The following is an 18,406-nucleotide window of genomic DNA, read 5'->3' on the forward strand; positions in this document are numbered from 1 at the left end:
ATTGTACTTTTTGTTAATTTTAGAAGTTAGGAAGTGGCAGAAGACTATGTTTTGCATATTTTTATTGCCAGTCAAAATTAGAGCAAAAACAAAAATGTTATTAAAATGTAGTCTGCCTTTATTACAGTTTGTAGCTACTATAAACATTTTGTTGCCACTTCGTCAGATCAGGTTGTATAACTGAAAGAAATGGAAGTGGATAATAATCTCCTAAGTGTTGGTGTATATTGATTTGAATGTTAATAAGAGACATATTTTTAGACCCTTATAAAAAGTCAGTTCTTGTAAAAGCTATGATAATGCTATTAACAAAAGCATTATTGCTTGTAAAAGCAATGATAATGCTATTAACAACAACAACAACAACGAGCCACCCTGTATCAAAACAAATTTTCATCTTGAATGTATTCAGCCTGAAGCCATTACACAGTGTAAATTCTCAAGTACATCATTACTACTGCCCTGATCCTAAAGGCATTGGTTGTGAGCCAGAGAAGCACACAGTAGTCTGGATCACTTTATCAGCAGTGGCCATTAGCAGAAGCCTTTCTGTAGCATGCAACATGCTTTTTGGATCATAGTCATTATGTCACTGACTGTCCTATTGATTTCAGTCGAACTGCTTATATGCTGCTTAGGATCACATTTTAAGCCATCTTACATCTCCGTCTGCATAAAAAAGTGCAGCTATTTAGAGGAGGTATAATTGATGCTTTTGGAAGTGCTCTGGTCTTTGTGGATGGAAGTTACAAAGTGCCTAGTATCATAACAATGACTTTGTTACAATTTGGATGCAAGCCACATCCTGCTTGGAGTCTACCCTAAAACACTCATTGATTTTAATGGTTATAAGTTGCATACTTTATATTTTGTGTAGTGTATGATTTCTCATGCTTCTCTCCTTGTGCAGGATAAAATATACGGTTGCATAGTAGGCATATACTTGGAATAGTGGTGTTAACTTTGTTTTATAGTATGTTTTGTGATTGCCATTAAAGATTTGGTTAATAGCCCTACAGAGCGAGCTGTAAATACGCTCACCAATCCCTTTTCCAATCATACCTCTTTCCCTTTTGTCTGGAATGCAGATTTTTCCCAAGTGGTCTGTTTCAACAGATTTATGGCTTATGAAGTGGAGGGAAGAGTTCTCTTTAGGAAAAGAAAAAAAAGAAAATGAAAATGAAATTCCACAGCTGCAGATGAAACAAGGTTGTGGTGTTAGTGAACAGTGTGTGTGTAAGGGGAATGCTGTGAATAATTACCATATGCTAACCAACTCTTTCACATGGAGCGAGTTGTTTTTCTTTTCTTCTGGACCATGCAATTAAAAATTTGTCATCTCTTTTGAGGCAGTTGAAATAATTTTGAAAATAGGGGAACCCTAAAGGTGTAGGCATGTTGCACAGTGCTATGCATGTTTAGATCTAATTTTTCTCTTTTGCCAAACAGAGTAAGGACAATAAGCAAAGTCCAGATTTATTTGCAAGGCAGAACCCCATAATTATGCACAGCTGTAGTGTCAGCAGTTCCGCTTGGCCTGAGTATATGATTGAATTGATGTCACCAAGACTTCCACCTTTGAAATAAAATATGACGTACTGTGTGGCCAATGACAGGCTGGAATTGTGCACAGGGAGTTGGTATGCGCAGGGAGGAAGGCGAGCAGGACAAAATGCAGCATTTGGGTGTTTGTGCCAATGTTTTTGTCTTGGGAATTTCTCTACTCGCAGAGAATCCCATGGCTGTCAAGTGGGATAGTAAATCTTGCAAAAATTATGAAACCAGCTGAATTGTGAAATTCTTGAGCTGTTATGCAGAATTGCACACAGCTGTGCTGAGAGCAGATATCAGAATCGGGAGGTTTCTGTTCTGCAGATGTATTGCTATTGTGGGAAGAACTTTGGTAGCACTGATCTAGTAGTAATTGTTTCTGCGGGAATTGATTTCCTTCCTCTTCCATTTATTTTAGGTCTTGATGACCTATGTTATTAATACTTTTAATTTGTAAAACTTATAATGTCAATGGAGTCAATGTATACAAACTACATTTTTAAGTCACATTTTTCCTGGAGTAGGAATATTTCCCCACATGTGCAAAATAGCCTTTGAAAATAATTGAGACTTGGAAGAAATCTCAGGGCTTTCACAGTACACTTTTTGCCCCTGCAAACAGTTCTCATTGTCCCAAAAAACTCAACTAATGTAGACAAGCATAGATATGTGAACAGAGTGATCAGCTGTAACCACTCTGATCCTGGCAACTAGAAAAACTTGCTGACTTTGTCTCTGATCGTTGTGTCTATTCATCACATTTGTCCATGGGAGTCCATACCCAGGGACAGTGAGAATGTTCTCATGAACAAAAAATGTACTGTCTGGACTGGACATCAGTAACGTTCAAGGCTTCCATTTGGAAAGTGTTTGTCCTTCACAAACCATACATAGGTATCTGACGAAGTGTGCATGCACACGAAAGCTCATACCAAAATAAAAACTTAGTTGGTCTTTAAGGTGCTACTGAAGGAATTTTTTTATTTTGTTTCGACTCAGACCAACACGGCTACCTACCTGTAACTAAAACCATACTCTGAAAGAGATGAAGTTGCTATTTAAAAGCATTTTTATTCTCACCTGTCCAAAAGTATTTCAGGAATCTGATAACGGTGTCTGTTTTACACACTTGTTGGGACTTCTGTAAGTGTCCAGCTTTGTCAGAGAGCCACTTTTACAAGCAGGTAAAAAGTGGTAGACAAGATTCCACCAAAGTTGCTCTACTTTCACTTTTGTGTTGAACAACTGTGAGTCCAAGTGACTAACCCCCTTTGGGGGACAGCTTTGTCTCAAGGCTGCCAGTTGCCATCCCTATGTTTGGCTTTCGAGTTATAAATGATGTTATCCCTGTGTACCTTATGGTTGATTCACAAGGTAGTTTTATTGACAATTCTCATGCAAAGCATTGTTGGAATCAATCAGCGATTAAGGGAACAGTTGACATGCAGCTCCTGTGTTTGTACCATTCCCAGAAGAATTACTTTACAGAATGAAAATGAGTGTTAGAACTGGGTCTTTTTTTATACTTAGCTACCCCCAAGTAGTGGCCCTGTTGACTTGTAAAAATGTGCCACTTCAAGTCATTTGGAGATGTGATAGGAGTTCCCTGATTGCCTAGGTACAAGCACATTTATTAATAATCCCTGTGGTGTGTTATGTATGTGTTGGATCGCGGAAATTAAGTCTCTCTGGAATTTAGTCTGGGCGCTGAACATTAAAGGAGTTTGATTTAAGAGTGTATGCAGAGATAGGCAACATATGGTTGACTCCAGATGTTTTTGGATTACAATTCCTATCATCCTAAAGTAGCGTGATCAAGGATAAGGGAAGTTGTAGTCCAACAACACAGCAATGTGTAGTCCAAGCATGCATTGGCTGTGTCTATGCCAATTTATTGGGCTCCCTTTCTCCCACAGCCACTTTAGGGCCAACCCCCTGAATGTTCACCCTTTTGATGGATGTATCTAGTTAGGACAGGCATCCCCAAACTTCGGCCCTCCAGATGTTTTGGACTACAATTCCCATCTTCCCCAACCACTGGTACTGTTATCTAGGGATCATGGGAGTTGTAGGCCAAAACATCTGGAGGGCCGCAGTTTGGGGGTGCCTGAGTTAGGACATAACTAAAGTACTGTTTTTGAAGACCAGGAGTAGAGGAACTTGGGGTTGCCCCTTTACCAATCTGTACAAGGAGTAAACAGTAACCAAGTGATGGCTAATTCTCCTGGATGACACACTGTAGTGAGACTCCAAATGTTGGTCCCCTTCTACAGTTCTCTGCATGGGGCGCAGGGGGCGCTGTGGTGTAAACAGTGGGCTTGCCGATTGGAAGGTCGGTGGTTCGAATCCCTGTTACGGGGTGAGCTCCTGTTGTTCGGTCCCAGCTCCTGCTAACCTAGCAGTTCAAAAGCACGTCAAAGTGCAAGTAGATAAATAGGAAGGTAAACGGCGTTTCCGTGCACTGCTCTGGTTTCACCAGAAGCGGCTTAGTCATGCTGGCCACATGCAGGCGAACACCAGCTCCCTCAGCCTGTAAAGTGAGATGAGCGTCATAACCCCAGAGTAATTTGCGACTGGACTTAACTGTCAGGGGTCCTTTACCTTTACAGTTCTCTGCATATTTTGGTTCTGTCCTGTAGTGCTATTCCGTCTTGTAAATCACCTGCCTTTCCCTGTAATCTGCTTGGTATTTCCTCCTCTTCTTTGTGTTCTTCAGCTAAGGTTACTCTGTTTTCCTTCAGAAAAGCAGGAATCACATATTTTCTCCTTCCTTTGTTGTGGGGAAAGAGAATGAGAACAAGGGAAGCCAAACAAAGCAAGTCAAGTGGATTGCCAAGAATGGCTGCTGTCTGTTTTGTTTTTTAAACTTACATGAGTTAGTCATATGTTTATAGCTGGGATTTTAAAACCACATTTTGATTCCCATCTTCATTTACTGGCACAAACCCATTGATTTCAGATTGGGGGAAAACAGAGAGATGCAGATGATCAGTGAAAGAAGGGTGCTTGTTTCTGACTGTGTCTGTGTTTATTAGAAAATGATTTGTGAAAAGAGAAGGGTTAATTAAAGATGATTTCTGCTTCTTTGAGGAGACAGTCCTGTGTTCTAGCAGTGTTTGAGCATGAGACTGGTTTGTATGCAGTGAACTCATCTTAATTTACAAGTCTAAAGTCATTGGCTTGTGCACAAGTTCTGCTTTGAATACTTGTATTTTCTCTGGGATCTGCTGTTCATTCTTTCCTTGCAAATAATGTCATTTTTCTCTTTCAAATGTGTCATTTTGTGAAGGCACATGTCCACATATTGCTGGTGTTAAGGTAACTGCTATTATTGCACTGCTGTGATAATATTCCTTCAATTTCCTTCTTTCCCCTTGCCCCACCCCAAGAAGGAGAAAGTGGGTGTGTGGAAGGACTCTGCTTTTGTACTGAAACTTCAGGTGGAATGAAGCGGTTATAAAAGCATCTATCAACACAGTAAGAGCTTGCCAAACTAAGTATTTGGGTTGGAAGTCATGCCTTCCAAACTGCTTGAAAACAGGAAGTATCTTTGTTAAGTGATGGAGAGCTGTATTTTGCTAAGAAAAGATTTCTTTTAAAAAAATTAAATCTTGCCCAATATGAGTTAAACAGTTGTTCTGGATTTTGGATAACATGTTTCGTGCATGATCATGCACACACACATATGCATATTGCGTGTCTGTGTATCTTTTCCCCTATTATTAAAATTTGAGCACTTTATATATGAGCAGTCGCTGTCAGAAGCCAGCCCAGGCACATCTTATCCCTGGTGATTCCTGTAAAGAACTCGGAATCTGTCAGAAACAGCCTGCAGGATTGCAACGGCTCCTGGGTGATTAATTGCCAGAAGAGTCTGGTTCCAGGTTTCATTACATATAATTGTTATCTTTTCTTAAAGGGGTTCTTTTAAACCCCCACCTCAAAAGTTGCTTTTTAAAATAATAATAATAATAATAATAATAATAATAATAATAATAATAATAATAATAATAATAATAAAGCATTGCTGAGGCTTAGCGGTTCTTTTCTGGGAGACCAGAGGACTCTCATATGTAAATGTACAATTTTTTAAAGGGCATTACCTGTTAATAGAGTCCTCCCCTGGCCCCCTTTCAGCTAATTTTAACTTTACTGAAAATAATTCTACTAGAAATCAGGGATAGATTCGTTACCTGGCCAACAACTGCAGTCAAGGGCTAGGAAGTGAAATTTACATTGAAATCCTATTTAGATGTTCTCAGAAGTAAGTCTAATGAAGTTTAATGCAGTTAAAGGTAAAGGTAAAGGGACCCCTGACCATTAGGTCCAGTCGTGACCGACTCTGGGGTTGCGCGCTCATCTCGCATTATTGGCCGAGGGAGCCGGCGTATAGCTTCCAGGTCATGTGGCCAGCATGACAAAACCACTTCTGGCGAGCCAGAACAGCAGAAGGAAACGCCCTTTACCTTCCCGCTGTAGCGGTTCCTATTTACTTGCATTTTTGACGTGCTTTTGAACTGCTAGGTTGGCAGGAGCTGGGACCGAGCAATGGGAGCTCACCCCGTCACAGGGATTTGAACCGCCGACCTTCTGATCAGCAAGCGCTAGGCTCAGTGGTTTAACCCACAGCGCCACATTTATTTGAGAGTAATCAAGTTACTCTCAAATACATGGATAAAGGATTGCATCATTACTATACAAGCGACTCTCAAATTATTCTGGGTTTATGTTCTGGAGATTATGGGGATTGCGTCTAAAGCCAAAATCACGAATAGTCAAAACACATTGGGTTCAATGGTGGGTGGGTGCCAATGTGGTTTTTACCCACCCCCTTTCTACACACACCCATTTATTTATTTATTTATTTATTTATTTAGCCAAGCACATAAAGCTGAACATGGACAAGTTAAATGCATGTAGGTTGTGAGTTACCTGTACTCAGGGTGTAACTATGTTAATGTAAGAAGGAAAGATTATTGTGCAGGCTATTGGTGTTGAGCAAGCAATAGCACACATGGATACCAGTATACCAGTGCACAACAGTATGCAACACTTCTGCTGGTTCAAGGTGTCTATTTTATTTTGCTGTTCTGCTATGCTAGGAATGGGGCAATGGGTGGGGGTTGCACTAGTGGAATTACTACTGTTATGTTTATGTTTATACCCCACCCATCTGGCTGGGTTTCCCCAGCCACTCTAAGCAGCTTCCAGCAAAATATAAAAAATAAAAAAGTCAGACATTAAAACTTCTGAACAGGGCTGGCTTCAGATGTTTTCTGAAATAATACGGTACAATAACTAATGCAAGTTTTTAAAAACACGCTAAATACAAACGACACCCCCCCCCACTGGTACAGACCAAGCTGATCTTTAAGAACTTACGAGGAGACTCTGCCAATCATTCCACGGCCATTTGATCAACACTTGGTGACAACATGGAAGTAGGCCTTCTTGGTAATAGAACCCACAATCTGGAATCCCCTTTGTTGGGTAATTTGTGAGATGGAGACTGCAGTGACCTTTAAATGTCTTATTAAAACATTTAAGATTACTTGGACTTGTTTTGTGCACTGTTCAGGTTTTTTTTTGTGTGATTTATAGTTGTGTTTTGTTTTTATCTTGTTTTTAGTCAGCTTTATTTAATGTTGTTTTCAACATTCAATTCAAGTTGATTGAATATTTTTATGTAAACTTGGATTTCGTTGTATTAAGCAGCATATTTTATGAATAAATAAAACACATAAAATTCACTATTAAAATATTATTATTTTAAATTATGAAAACTGTTCCACACTTGGTATTATCTTAAAATGATTAAAACTGCCCTGTTCTAGTTAAATTGACTCTTCAAAGGGTGATTTCAGTTGTAGTCAAACAACATCTGGGGCTTAAGGTTGGGGTGGCTACCCTAAGCTGACTCAAAAAGGAAACATTAGTGTGTGTCTATAATGGAATCCTTCATGCTTTCTACCTTTTCTTTTAATGGATGGAGCGTCAGCAGACATTTCCTCCTTAAATTGTTCAAAAATACATTTGAAAAGCACCAGATCTTCTTTCCACAACCTAGGGAGTTTTGGTGCCATTATCAGGTTGTTAGAGTCACATTGGGCTGCCAGGCCCTGTCCACTAAATTAATGTTTGAGTAGTTGATAATATCTATTTTCTTTGCACCTTGAGTGCTCTGGGTTATAACAAATCAGTATTAAATCTTGTGGCAGGTTTCGTCATCATTTTCAGGCCATTTCAAAAGGTTTTTTGCAGAGCTTGGAGGAAAGCTCCCAGTTTGCCATGTTGATTCAGTGACATCACCACCACCTCTGTTTGAATGTTATTATTTATATGATTTATTAATTTCTTCCTATGAGCTGTCCCGTCCCAAAGCAATTTATAATACACATTTACAATACATAGAATGATTGCATTGTTAAAACATTTGAGTCTGTAAAGACAGTTGAAACAATTACGCACACAAACACACAATTTAAAACAACAGCAAAATACACATATATAATCAGTTCAAATCCAATACAGATACTCAATAGTATTTAAAAAATCTCCACTTAGAACAGCTCTTTGAAAGAGGAATGTCTTCAACAGGCACTGAAAGGGCAAAAGAAGAAGTCATCTGTCTAATACAGTGGTGCCTCGACTTACGAATTTAATCCATTCCGAAGGCACCTTCATAAGTTGAAAAATTTGTAAGTCGAAAAACGCCATTGGAAACGCGATTTCCCATGGGAATGCATTGAAAACGGAAAAATTCGTAAGTTGAAAAAAATCCTATCTAAAAATCGGTAAGTTGAAAAATCCCTATCTAAAACGGCCGCAGTTTTTTCCGGATGTCGAGACATTCGTAAGCGTGCAGCCATTACCCCCATTCGTAAGTCGAAAAATTCGGTTGTTGAGTCGTTCGTACGTCGAGGTACCACTGTACAGTTGTCAGCAAGGTTCACCTCGCCTGGGCTGGTTCACTACAGCAGAGATCCCTCTGTGGGCCGGTGTGTGCATGTGTGTGAGCACGTGCACCCGCGATTTTCAGTGTCTGCATATGCACAGATGCAATTTCTGGTGCCGCGGAACGAGTCCCCGTGCCGTGCTGTGCCTGTTTAGGGCAGCGTTTGAGGCCCATGGGCCTTAGGTTCCTACCCCTGGTCTAATATGTCCCTTGATATGTGTACCTTCTTTCTTGCTCTCACCCTTCCCATGGCTGTGTTCATTGTTGCCCGACTGCTGTGCTTCACCAGCCTGTGTGTGCTGTTGCTTAATACCAGATCAGTAAATAATAAGTCCTCACTCATCCATTATTTTATGTTAGAGGTGCTTCACCATTCCTCCTTCAAAATAACTCTACAGGAGAGGAGAGGCAGCAGTAGCACACCATTAACATAACGTCACAATCCTAGACATATCTATAAGTCTTCTGTTTTCAGTAGGGCTTACTCCTAGGTAGCTGTGCATAGGATTGCAGACAAATTTCATTAAGGTTTTAAATAGCACTCTGTTGTCTCTTCCCCAGCTCTGTTTATTTCTTTCAACCCAGCTCTTGGAAACCTTTCCTAAATGCATGATTTGTGACCCTTACTCTTCTCGTCCACTGTGATAACCTGCTTTGCAATATAATACAGTATTAACAAATCACATTTAACTATTGGATGCACATAAATCCAGCATAGACCCTTGTTTGTTGTTTAGTCGTTTAGTTGTGTCCGACTCTTTGTGACCCCATGGACCAGAGCACGCCAGGCACTCCTGTCTTCAACTGCCTCCCACAGTTTGGTCAAACTCATGTTGGTCGCTTCGAGAACACTGTCCAACCATCTTGTCCTCTGTCGTCCCCTTCTCCTTGTGCCCTCAATCTTTCCCAGCATCAGGGTCTTTTCCAGGGAGTCTTCTCTTCTCATGAGGTGGCCAAAGTATTGGAGCCTCAGCTTCACGATCTGTCCTTCCAGGGAGCACTCAGGGCTGATTTCCTTCAGAATGGATAGGTTTAATCTTCTTGCAGTCCATGGGACTCTCAAGAGTCTCCTCCAGCACCATAATTCAAAAGCATCAATTCTTCGGTGATCAGCCTTCTTTATGCTCCAGCTCTCACTTCCATACATCACTACTGGGAAAACCATAGCTTTAACTATACAGTACGAACCTTTGTCGGCAAGGTGATGTCCCTGCTTTTTAAGATGCTGTCTAGGTTTGTCATTGGAGAAGGAACTGTCCTGGAGAAGGAACTGGCAAACCACTCCAGTATTTTGCCAAGAAAACTCCATGGACAAAGACAACAGACCCTTGTTTACTCTTTGCTAATTGATGTGTTTATTTGTTTACATTGATCTCATCAATCTGCCCTCCTTGGACTCCTTTCAGATAAATATCCACTCCTCCTGAGTTGTCGAATCTTGCTAGGAACATCAAGTCACCTGTTTTTCTCCCCCCCCCCAACTTTTATTAATACTTTTGGGTAATAGCCATGTAAAATGTTTCTGCTTTGTTGACTGTGCCTTACTGCCACTTGATACTGCAGATTCTTCCTGAACACCTGCTGTCAAACACATCAAGTCTTTTCTTGTCAGTTTGCACAATGCTTCAGGTCTTGAGCAAGGCTGACATGACAGAAATGTTGTACAGCCTGATTCTTTAAAATAATTCTATTCCTGTCTCTGTCTAAAATAGTCAGTTCCCAACATTTCTCTATTGGTCATAATCGCCTAACATTCTCATCATACAAACTACTTGTTTGGGATTTGCAACGTAAAAGCCACCCCAGGGGTATATGATGAGGGCAGTTCTTCCCATGCCATGGCCCTGATCTGAATCACACACACACACACACACACACACACACAGAGAGAGAGAGAGAGAGAGAGAGAGAGATTGTGAATCGCATACACATTCTGGAGCTGCTATCAGCTGTGAAGCGAAAGACATAGCTGGGTTAGAAACACAGGAAGCTGCCTTATACAGAGTCAGAGCACTGGTAGATCGAGCTCATACTTATCCACACTGACTGGCAGCAGCTTCTCCAGAGTTTCAGAAACGGGATGCTCTCAACTCTACCTAGACATGCTGGGAATTGAACTTGAAACCTTCTGCATGCAGGACAGATGCGCTACAGCTCTTGCATCTTCCTCTCTGTGCCTAATAGCAGCTGAGTGGGGAACTGAAGTAAAGTAATCATGGTGGGAGCAAAAAGCTCTCACACACCCGCCAATCACATCATGGCCCTGGTCAAAATTAGCACTTGTTAATTAGCATATCAAAATTGCATTTAATATATTAACTGTGGAACCCCAACACGGTGTGGTGTTTGGCTCTTAAGCAGATGAAAAAATGGGATTTAAAAAAAAAGGAGCCAACTCAGTTCTCAGCTACTCCTATTGGGTTCTCTGGAAGAAAATAAACTAGCTTCTAAATCTGGAACATACCGGTAGTTGGAAGGCCAAAAATATGTTTTCTTATTTTCTACTGCTCAGTATAAAAGATACTTTTATCTCATCCCTTATATACCCAATTGATCACTGCCTTCTAAAGGAGAGGGAATCCTGTAGATAACATTTTATCAAGAGGTCTGTTCTGCACTATGTCAGCATCAGGGTGTGGCAGTATCATTGGAGCTCCCTCCCATTAGATTTAAGACGGGTGCCATTTATCTCTCTTGTCTTTTCCGTGCCTGTTGCTCTTTCAACAAGCCTTCAAGGTGGATTTTCTTTTTATTCCAGTTAGTATCTGTACTGTACTGGATTTGGAATTGGAATGCTCTGTCTCTTCCCTTCTCTTCCAATAGAGGCTTATCCATTGGGGGGGGGGAGGCACTGCCCCAACCTTAAAAAGTCTTGGGGAGAAGACTAGAATTAGTTGGCTCGGCCTCTCATTAGATCAGGCTCCACCTACTGTGGCTCACCCTGATTTCTACTCAGTGGGCACTGCTGCTTCTTGCCACATCCTTTTGTAAGTATTTGGAAAAGGAAAGATAACAATTTTCCCCCTGAAAAGGAAAATAAAAGCTATTCAGTGACCCTCCCCCCAATCCTTCAAGTTTAGATGCTATGCAAAACAAAATGCGCACACACAAACCTGCCCCCCCCTCACAATTATATTCAGAAATCCTAAGAGAATGAAGCAGGAGGGTGTAATTGCCTTTGCCATAAGCCATGCTGAATTGCTGCTGCTGCTGCTTTAAAAAAAGCATGCATGCCTACTGCGTGCACCTAAAGGGATACTGGAAAGGTGCCAAAATGTTAAAAATTCCAAAGCGGCATCCTGATATAAATGTGACTTGACTGAACAATGAGCTGGCAGTTATATCTCCTAGCTTGTTGAGACTTTAAGGAAACACTCTGATGATCCTTTGGGCGGCTGCACTGAACTTACTGTATAGTTTCCTTAGCTGAGAATATGTGCGCTTTTCTTTTAAAAATAACAGGACATCTCTTAGCATGCACAATACATTTTTTCCACCCCAGAGTACTCACAATAGTCTTTTTAAAGAAACTCTAGGAAGGGTGTTAACTTGATCAATGCTGTGCAGGAAGGAAAGCTTCTTCCTACTATTTTTCAGCGTGACTTTCACTGACATGATCAGGCTGGGAAAAGTCTTATTGGCTGAGAGCCCAGGACAACCGTGCAATATCTCTAGTCAACTGGAACTCAAACTACACTGCCCAAGGGAGAACTATAACATAAAAAACAACTTGGGTTACGTGCTGTGCCTTAAACATATCCAGCTGAAAATGTGTTTAAAATTCTGAATTTGCATGCAAGCTGTTGTGGATGTGGGGTTGTTTGTTTGTTTTTTAACAAGATGGCAATGTTTATCAGCAAATTAAAATGTATTTTTTTGTATTTATAAAGTCTAATAAGGAAGGATTCAGACAACTGGAATTCTACCCACACCCAATTGTGCCATCACCATGGGGCCAATTCCACAAGGTTGAACATAGTTAAAAGGATATCATGTGTACTGGACTCTGCCGCATTCGCTTTGTGCGCATTGTCCGATGTGCATTGTCCAATACATGATGGCCCATAAGCTGCAATCCTTTTGACAACTAAGGCCATATTCAAACCATACCTTTAAACCACACTTGTACTACTCTTACAAGAGTCTTGGCTCCCCCCACAAAAAACAACAACCTGGGAGCTGTAGTTGGTTAATGGTGCATGGAATAGTAGTTTTGGGAGGGATCTATCAACTTTCAGCATGGGAAGCCATGACTGTTTTAAGAGTGGCATAAGAGTACTTTAAATACATGGTGTGTGTGTGACCTAAGGCCCCCTATTCATTTCATTACAGCAACAAGAGAGCTACCGCAACAGGGTTGTATCCTGTGAACACAAGAATGCTGGATATGATGGTGCGGCAATTCCTCCTTGTGTGAGCATCACCTGTCTGGGGTTTCCAAGGAAGGAACAGTGTCGCAGCAACTCTTGTGTCACTGGGAGTTCATTAGTACTAGGTCTTGGTTCAATGAGGATTGGTGTTCGTAAGAAGTCACTGCATGGGAAACATCCATCATGCTTTGTGCACTTCCAGCTAGCAGCAGTCAGTAATGTTAAGTAGGGTCAGTGATGTTCACCTTGTGGTGACACCATGTCAAAACTCATTTATTTACCTAGGCAAGTTTTAAGGTTGATCAGTAGGTAGTCTCTTCGGTATTTTGATTGCCTCTTTTGTTTTTACTTATGGTAGTATTTTATTCTTTATTGTTTTTTACTGTATGCAGTTAAATTCTTGTTTGTTTACATTTTTCTTTACCTCTGAAAACTGGCTCAGATAATTTTTAACAAACAAACAAATAATTTGGCCTATATGTTGTGGAGAATGTGGCATGGGCTGCATTTTTTAGCAGGAACCCTGCGTTAGGTGTTACACTTACTACTTCCTCCTGTTTTACTTACCTGATGCAAATATTAGAAAAGGCACATAAAGATGAGGTGTCTGTTTTGCTCTCAGTATGCCTATTAGAAAGCCGCTGTGCAAATCACCTTCCTGTTACACATTTCAGAAACTCAGTGGCCACTTGCGCATTATATCTTATGTAACTTTTGTGATGGAGATTTAATTCCTATGTCAAAAAGCTGCTGTAACAATTAATCAGAGGAAAATAATTATGTAAGTCATTTTCTTTGTCAGCTTCCTTCTGATCCAAGAAACTGATTTTTTTAATCACCTTAGGCTTTGATGCGACCTGGTCGAATTGACAGAATCATATACGTGCCTTTGCCTGATGCAGCCACTCGTAAAGAAATATTTAAAATCCAGTTTTCCGCCATGCCTGTGTCTGAGGAGGTCCACATGGATGAGCTTGTCCAACAAACACAGAAGTATTCAGGAGCAGAGGTAAGAACATATGAAAGTGTGAAATCCTAATAATTATTACTATATGTTTGATTTCCTGTATTTGTATTTTACCATCTTGTTTGTGTTCCTCCTCATAACATCATAAGTGAAATGGCATTTTACACATTGAGGAACAAATTGCTGTCAAGGCCGTGCAGTCCGTTGGTCAGATCTGTCTTTCTAATCCATATCAGAAGCATACCTAGTAGTTGGTGGAACTGGTGGCCGGGGGGGGGGGGGGGGGTAATGGCATGCAAAAATTACCTATCAGACTATGGCATGTAGGATGTATACAGTATGTGTGTGGTATTGTGCCACCGCTATCAGGGCGAGATCAAATGCGGGACGGGAGAAGCTTCCCAATCTTCCACTGTGGCACAAAGACATGCAAATTCTTTTGCCGTTCCTCTTCACCTTGTCTGCATTGCAGACACTTTGAGTAGTTGGGTCACATAAAATAGTAATTTCTAATGTGGCTATTGCGGTAAAGTGATTTTTTCTGGGGTGACAGTGCCAATACAGCTCCTTGCCAGTGGTACAAGGACCCTAGGTACACTTGTGGAAATTCTTCACACATTTAAAAAACAAGAACCAAAAACTATAGTGAAAGCATTTCTGTGTAGCACTTAATGTGAAACCTGTGTGCAGATTACATAAATAATGTGTGCATGCTGTGATTTGCGCTGAAAGATCAAGGCCCATAGCAAATGATGATTTCTACATGGTAAAGGTAAAGGGACCCCTGACCATTAGGTCCAGTCGTGACTGACTTTGGGGTAGCAGCGCTCATCTCACGTTATTGGCCGAGGGAGCCAGCGTACAGCTTCCAGGTCATGTGGCCAGCATGACAAAGCCGCTTCTGGTGAACCAGAGCAGCACACGGAAACGCCGTTTACCTTCCCACTGTAGCGGTACTTAATTATCTACTTGCACTTTGACATGCTTTCGAACTGCTAGGTTGGCAGGAGCTGGGACCGAGCAATGGAGCTCACCCCGTCGCAGGGATTCGAACCGCTGACCTTCTGATTGGCAAGCCCTAGGCTCTGTTGTTTAACCCACAGCGCCACATGAGTTTCATGTTAATTTCTGTCATGCAAGTAGATAATAATTTTGACCTAATCAAGAAAACACTTGGCTACCCCTCCCAGTTTGGTGTCATCTGCAAATTTGATGAGCATCCCCTCAATTCCTTAATCCAAGTTGTTTATAAAGACGTTGAACAACAACAGGCCCAGGACAGAACCCTGTGGCACCCCACTTGTGGTATGTGTATTATCAAGAACTGCTTTGTATATTTCTGGTTGTCCACTGAATTGAGAACATGAGACAGTCATATGTAGATGTGCTCTGAGAGAACAGCTGTCTGTTGGATTACAATGATGTACAAAATGAAAAGTTGACCAGTGCAGCAGTAACGGATGAGTTACCATTATTAAATCCCTACTCGTTGTAGTGATTTCATATTTCTTTATTTAAATTGTAAAATCCATCTTTAAACCAGGTGTCACCAAGATAATATAAAAATAATATAATCCACTAAAACACATTAAACATCATTAGAGTATAAAGATTTACACCTGCCTTATGTAATGAACAATAAAAATGACTATAACATATAAAAGATCCAGGAAGGACAGAGTGAACAGATAGGTGTTTTTTTTACTAGCAAATATAATATCTGTACTATTTGGCACCTGCCAGCTATCCAGGAGAGACCATTCCATAAGGGGGCCACCACAAAGAAAGCCTGTCATCAGGGGGTCATAATATGAATATTCACAGGACAAAGCACAACCAAGAGGGCTTTATCTGGTAATCACAGTGAGTGTGTAGATCTATATATAATGTGTCTGCATATGGTATATATGTACTGATTGACCTTACCATTTGTTGTTCAGAATTGGTGGTAGAGGCCAATAGAACTGCAACTAACACCCAGAAATTGTCTCACTAAATTTATATATAACACTACATTTATATGTGTGTGTATGTTTATATGAAAACCACAATAGCCATTTCTTAGAGCCTTTTAGAGGAGCTTTTCAGACCATTGTTTCATTAACAAGCGTTATCTCATTATATCTCTAGTTCCCTGCCTTACCATTTTACATTTTACACCAAAAAGGAATCACTTTAGTTGATAACTTCAGGATACTTGATTTATGGCAACCGCTTATAGCAAAAAGCAGAATTATTGCAACCCCAGTTATCAGGGCTGTAAGCAGTGCAAATACTTTACTATTCACGTAGTGCTGAATTATTATTTTTTAACGCACCTTACTGGTTTTCATTTTCCATATAACAACAAACAACATCTTCCATAGATACATCCATGTAAGTAAGAGAGTATAATCAGTCAATATTTATCTGAAATAGTTACCAGATTTTGCTCAGTGAAAGCAGTTTTCCAGAATTATAAAATATTATGGAATTAGTAAACAGGTGATTGTGGTTTTTTTTAAAAAAAGAATTATATATTAAATTAGCATGAACTTGCTGGAAATGAATTTGTTTGCTTAACAGGTTTTTTTTTTATAAAAAAAACAACAACCAATAAACTGACATCCAAAATAAACAGTCTGTCCAATATTGTACTTAGGTTGCTTTCTTCTGAAAAGATTGTGAGGAAACACACCGTAGTTTCCAAAGCAGACTGCCATCTATCCCAGAAAAAGAAGAAAATCCTAGTTGTGCCTCATGTTTAGATTTCTCGTTGACTAGCTTTGAAAGTAGTTTTTAAAAGTAATAGCTGCATAGCTTAGACAAGAAAGCCCATGTACAAGAAATAACTTGCCATAGAAGTGAGAGGCAGAGGCAATTCCACCCTCAGTCCTCCAAATAAAGGAGCACTGGTAGCTGTATCTCATAGTGTGTTTGTTATTAGTTTCCTTGCTACCTGTAATCTCTAGTTTCATTTGGGAGAGAAACCTTTTTCTTCTATTCTGATCAACTTTGCGATGAACATTTCTGATTGCATGCCTTTTGATGTAACAAGTCTGCAGCAGGATATTGAGCACAAATGTTCCCCTTTTCTTTCCACTGAAGGAACAAGAGTTAGAGAAGATGATGAGCTAATGAAAAGGTAGAAAGCATAAATCACCTTATAGTGTTTAATTTTTACATTCCTCTCCCTTTCATCAGTCCACAGAAACAGCAATTGAAATGAAGTAATAGTTCTTATGCCAATGAACAGAAGTTTTAAGCTTACTTTCAGCCTTCAGAATTTCTAAAGATTCTTGCAAATGAGATTTGAAGTAGTGTTAATGATACAGTATTATGTTGGGTAGTTCTTTGCTTAATCACAAGGTTCAGGGTCCAGAAGTCCCGAGTAACCAAATATTTTTGTGCATGCATTTCTTGGATTTCCTCTTTTTTATACACAACTGCATCACATGCCATTCTAAGGGGTTTCATGACTTTCAGGGTAGTATAGGGAATTGTGGTAGGAAGCTGGTGCATCAGAAGGGTCTTAATGCCTATAAAAAGCTCCCTATCCCCTAACTGGGCTTACCGGTAGAAGTGTTAGCAAAAGGTGTTATAAAGAGAAACACGTTTGATGAAGTCTGGTTCCCCCTTCTTTTCATACATAAGGGAAATAGATAGCAAATTTATCCCACCAATTTTGCAACCATGTTTGTGGAGAGCTTATATTGACCATTAATGCCTTAAGATTATGTAAAATGATGCTATAATCTTAATGCCATAATTGTTTGTTTGTTTGTTTGTTTGCATGGAGACTGCATTAAACTTAATAATAATAATAATAATAATAATAATAATAATAATAATAATGTTCCCTATGCAGCCCTTTAAACTCAGCCATGATTTCTAAAATTCATCTTTTTTAGGGTTATTTAGGCACCAAGCTAGTTTACTTATAGGAGTTCAGTAGCTGCTATGTTACGTCATTTCTTATAAAATAAAAGCTTTGATTCACTACTTCAAAATTATCATTTTAAAAATGGATATTTTAGGGAAAGTGGTGTAAGTTTCTTAGGGATCGCTTCATCTTAGTAATTTCCAGCTTTAAATTGCACACATTTTGTCTCAATAAAACTAGTGCTGCTTATTCTATAAAGCTCAGCATAGGCTTTCTTAATTTGCTTTCTGGTGTTGTAATTAAAATTGCACACGAAGCCCTAAAGAACTGTTTGTTGCAAGTAAAAATGAAATCATGTGAATCCTGACAGATGTCAGGTTGCTAATTCTGTCATTCGGAAACACTCTTATCCGGAAAGGATAATATAATTGTAATTATCATACATTATCTACAATAAAAGGGTGAGTTTAGATGAAACATGTCTTGGCAGAATAGAGACTTGATTCCTTCTTTTAATAAGCACGTATGCTGATCCTTATTCTAACTATGACTTTTAAAAGAAGTTTATTACATCATTTTTCTTTTCAAATTAAAAGGACGACTGATCTGCTTTGTCCTAAATCTCTTCTCTCCGAACTATGGAGGAAATATATAGAATAAATTATAAGATTTCTATGAAAGAAAATAGCATTTAAACATTT

General features: G+C 39.8%; 1 protein-coding gene across 1 annotated transcript in view; it reads left to right on the plus strand.

Annotated features, from left to right (window-relative positions):
• The window catches only part of AFG2A (AFG2 AAA ATPase homolog A), a 153,154-nt gene that overhangs the window by 101,153 nt on the left and 33,595 nt on the right, over window positions 1-18,406 (plus strand). Inside the window, exon 15 of the mRNA XM_035112917.2 lies at window positions 13,721-13,885. Coding sequence (XP_034968808.2) covers window positions 13,721-13,885 — 165 coding nt within the window. The remainder of the gene's footprint in view (window positions 1-13,720; window positions 13,886-18,406) is intronic.

Source organism: Zootoca vivipara, chromosome 9 (assembly GCF_963506605.1).
Source record: "Zootoca vivipara chromosome 9, rZooViv1.1, whole genome shotgun sequence".
In the NCBI taxonomy this organism is placed as follows: Eukaryota; Metazoa; Chordata; class Lepidosauria; order Squamata; family Lacertidae; genus Zootoca; species Zootoca vivipara.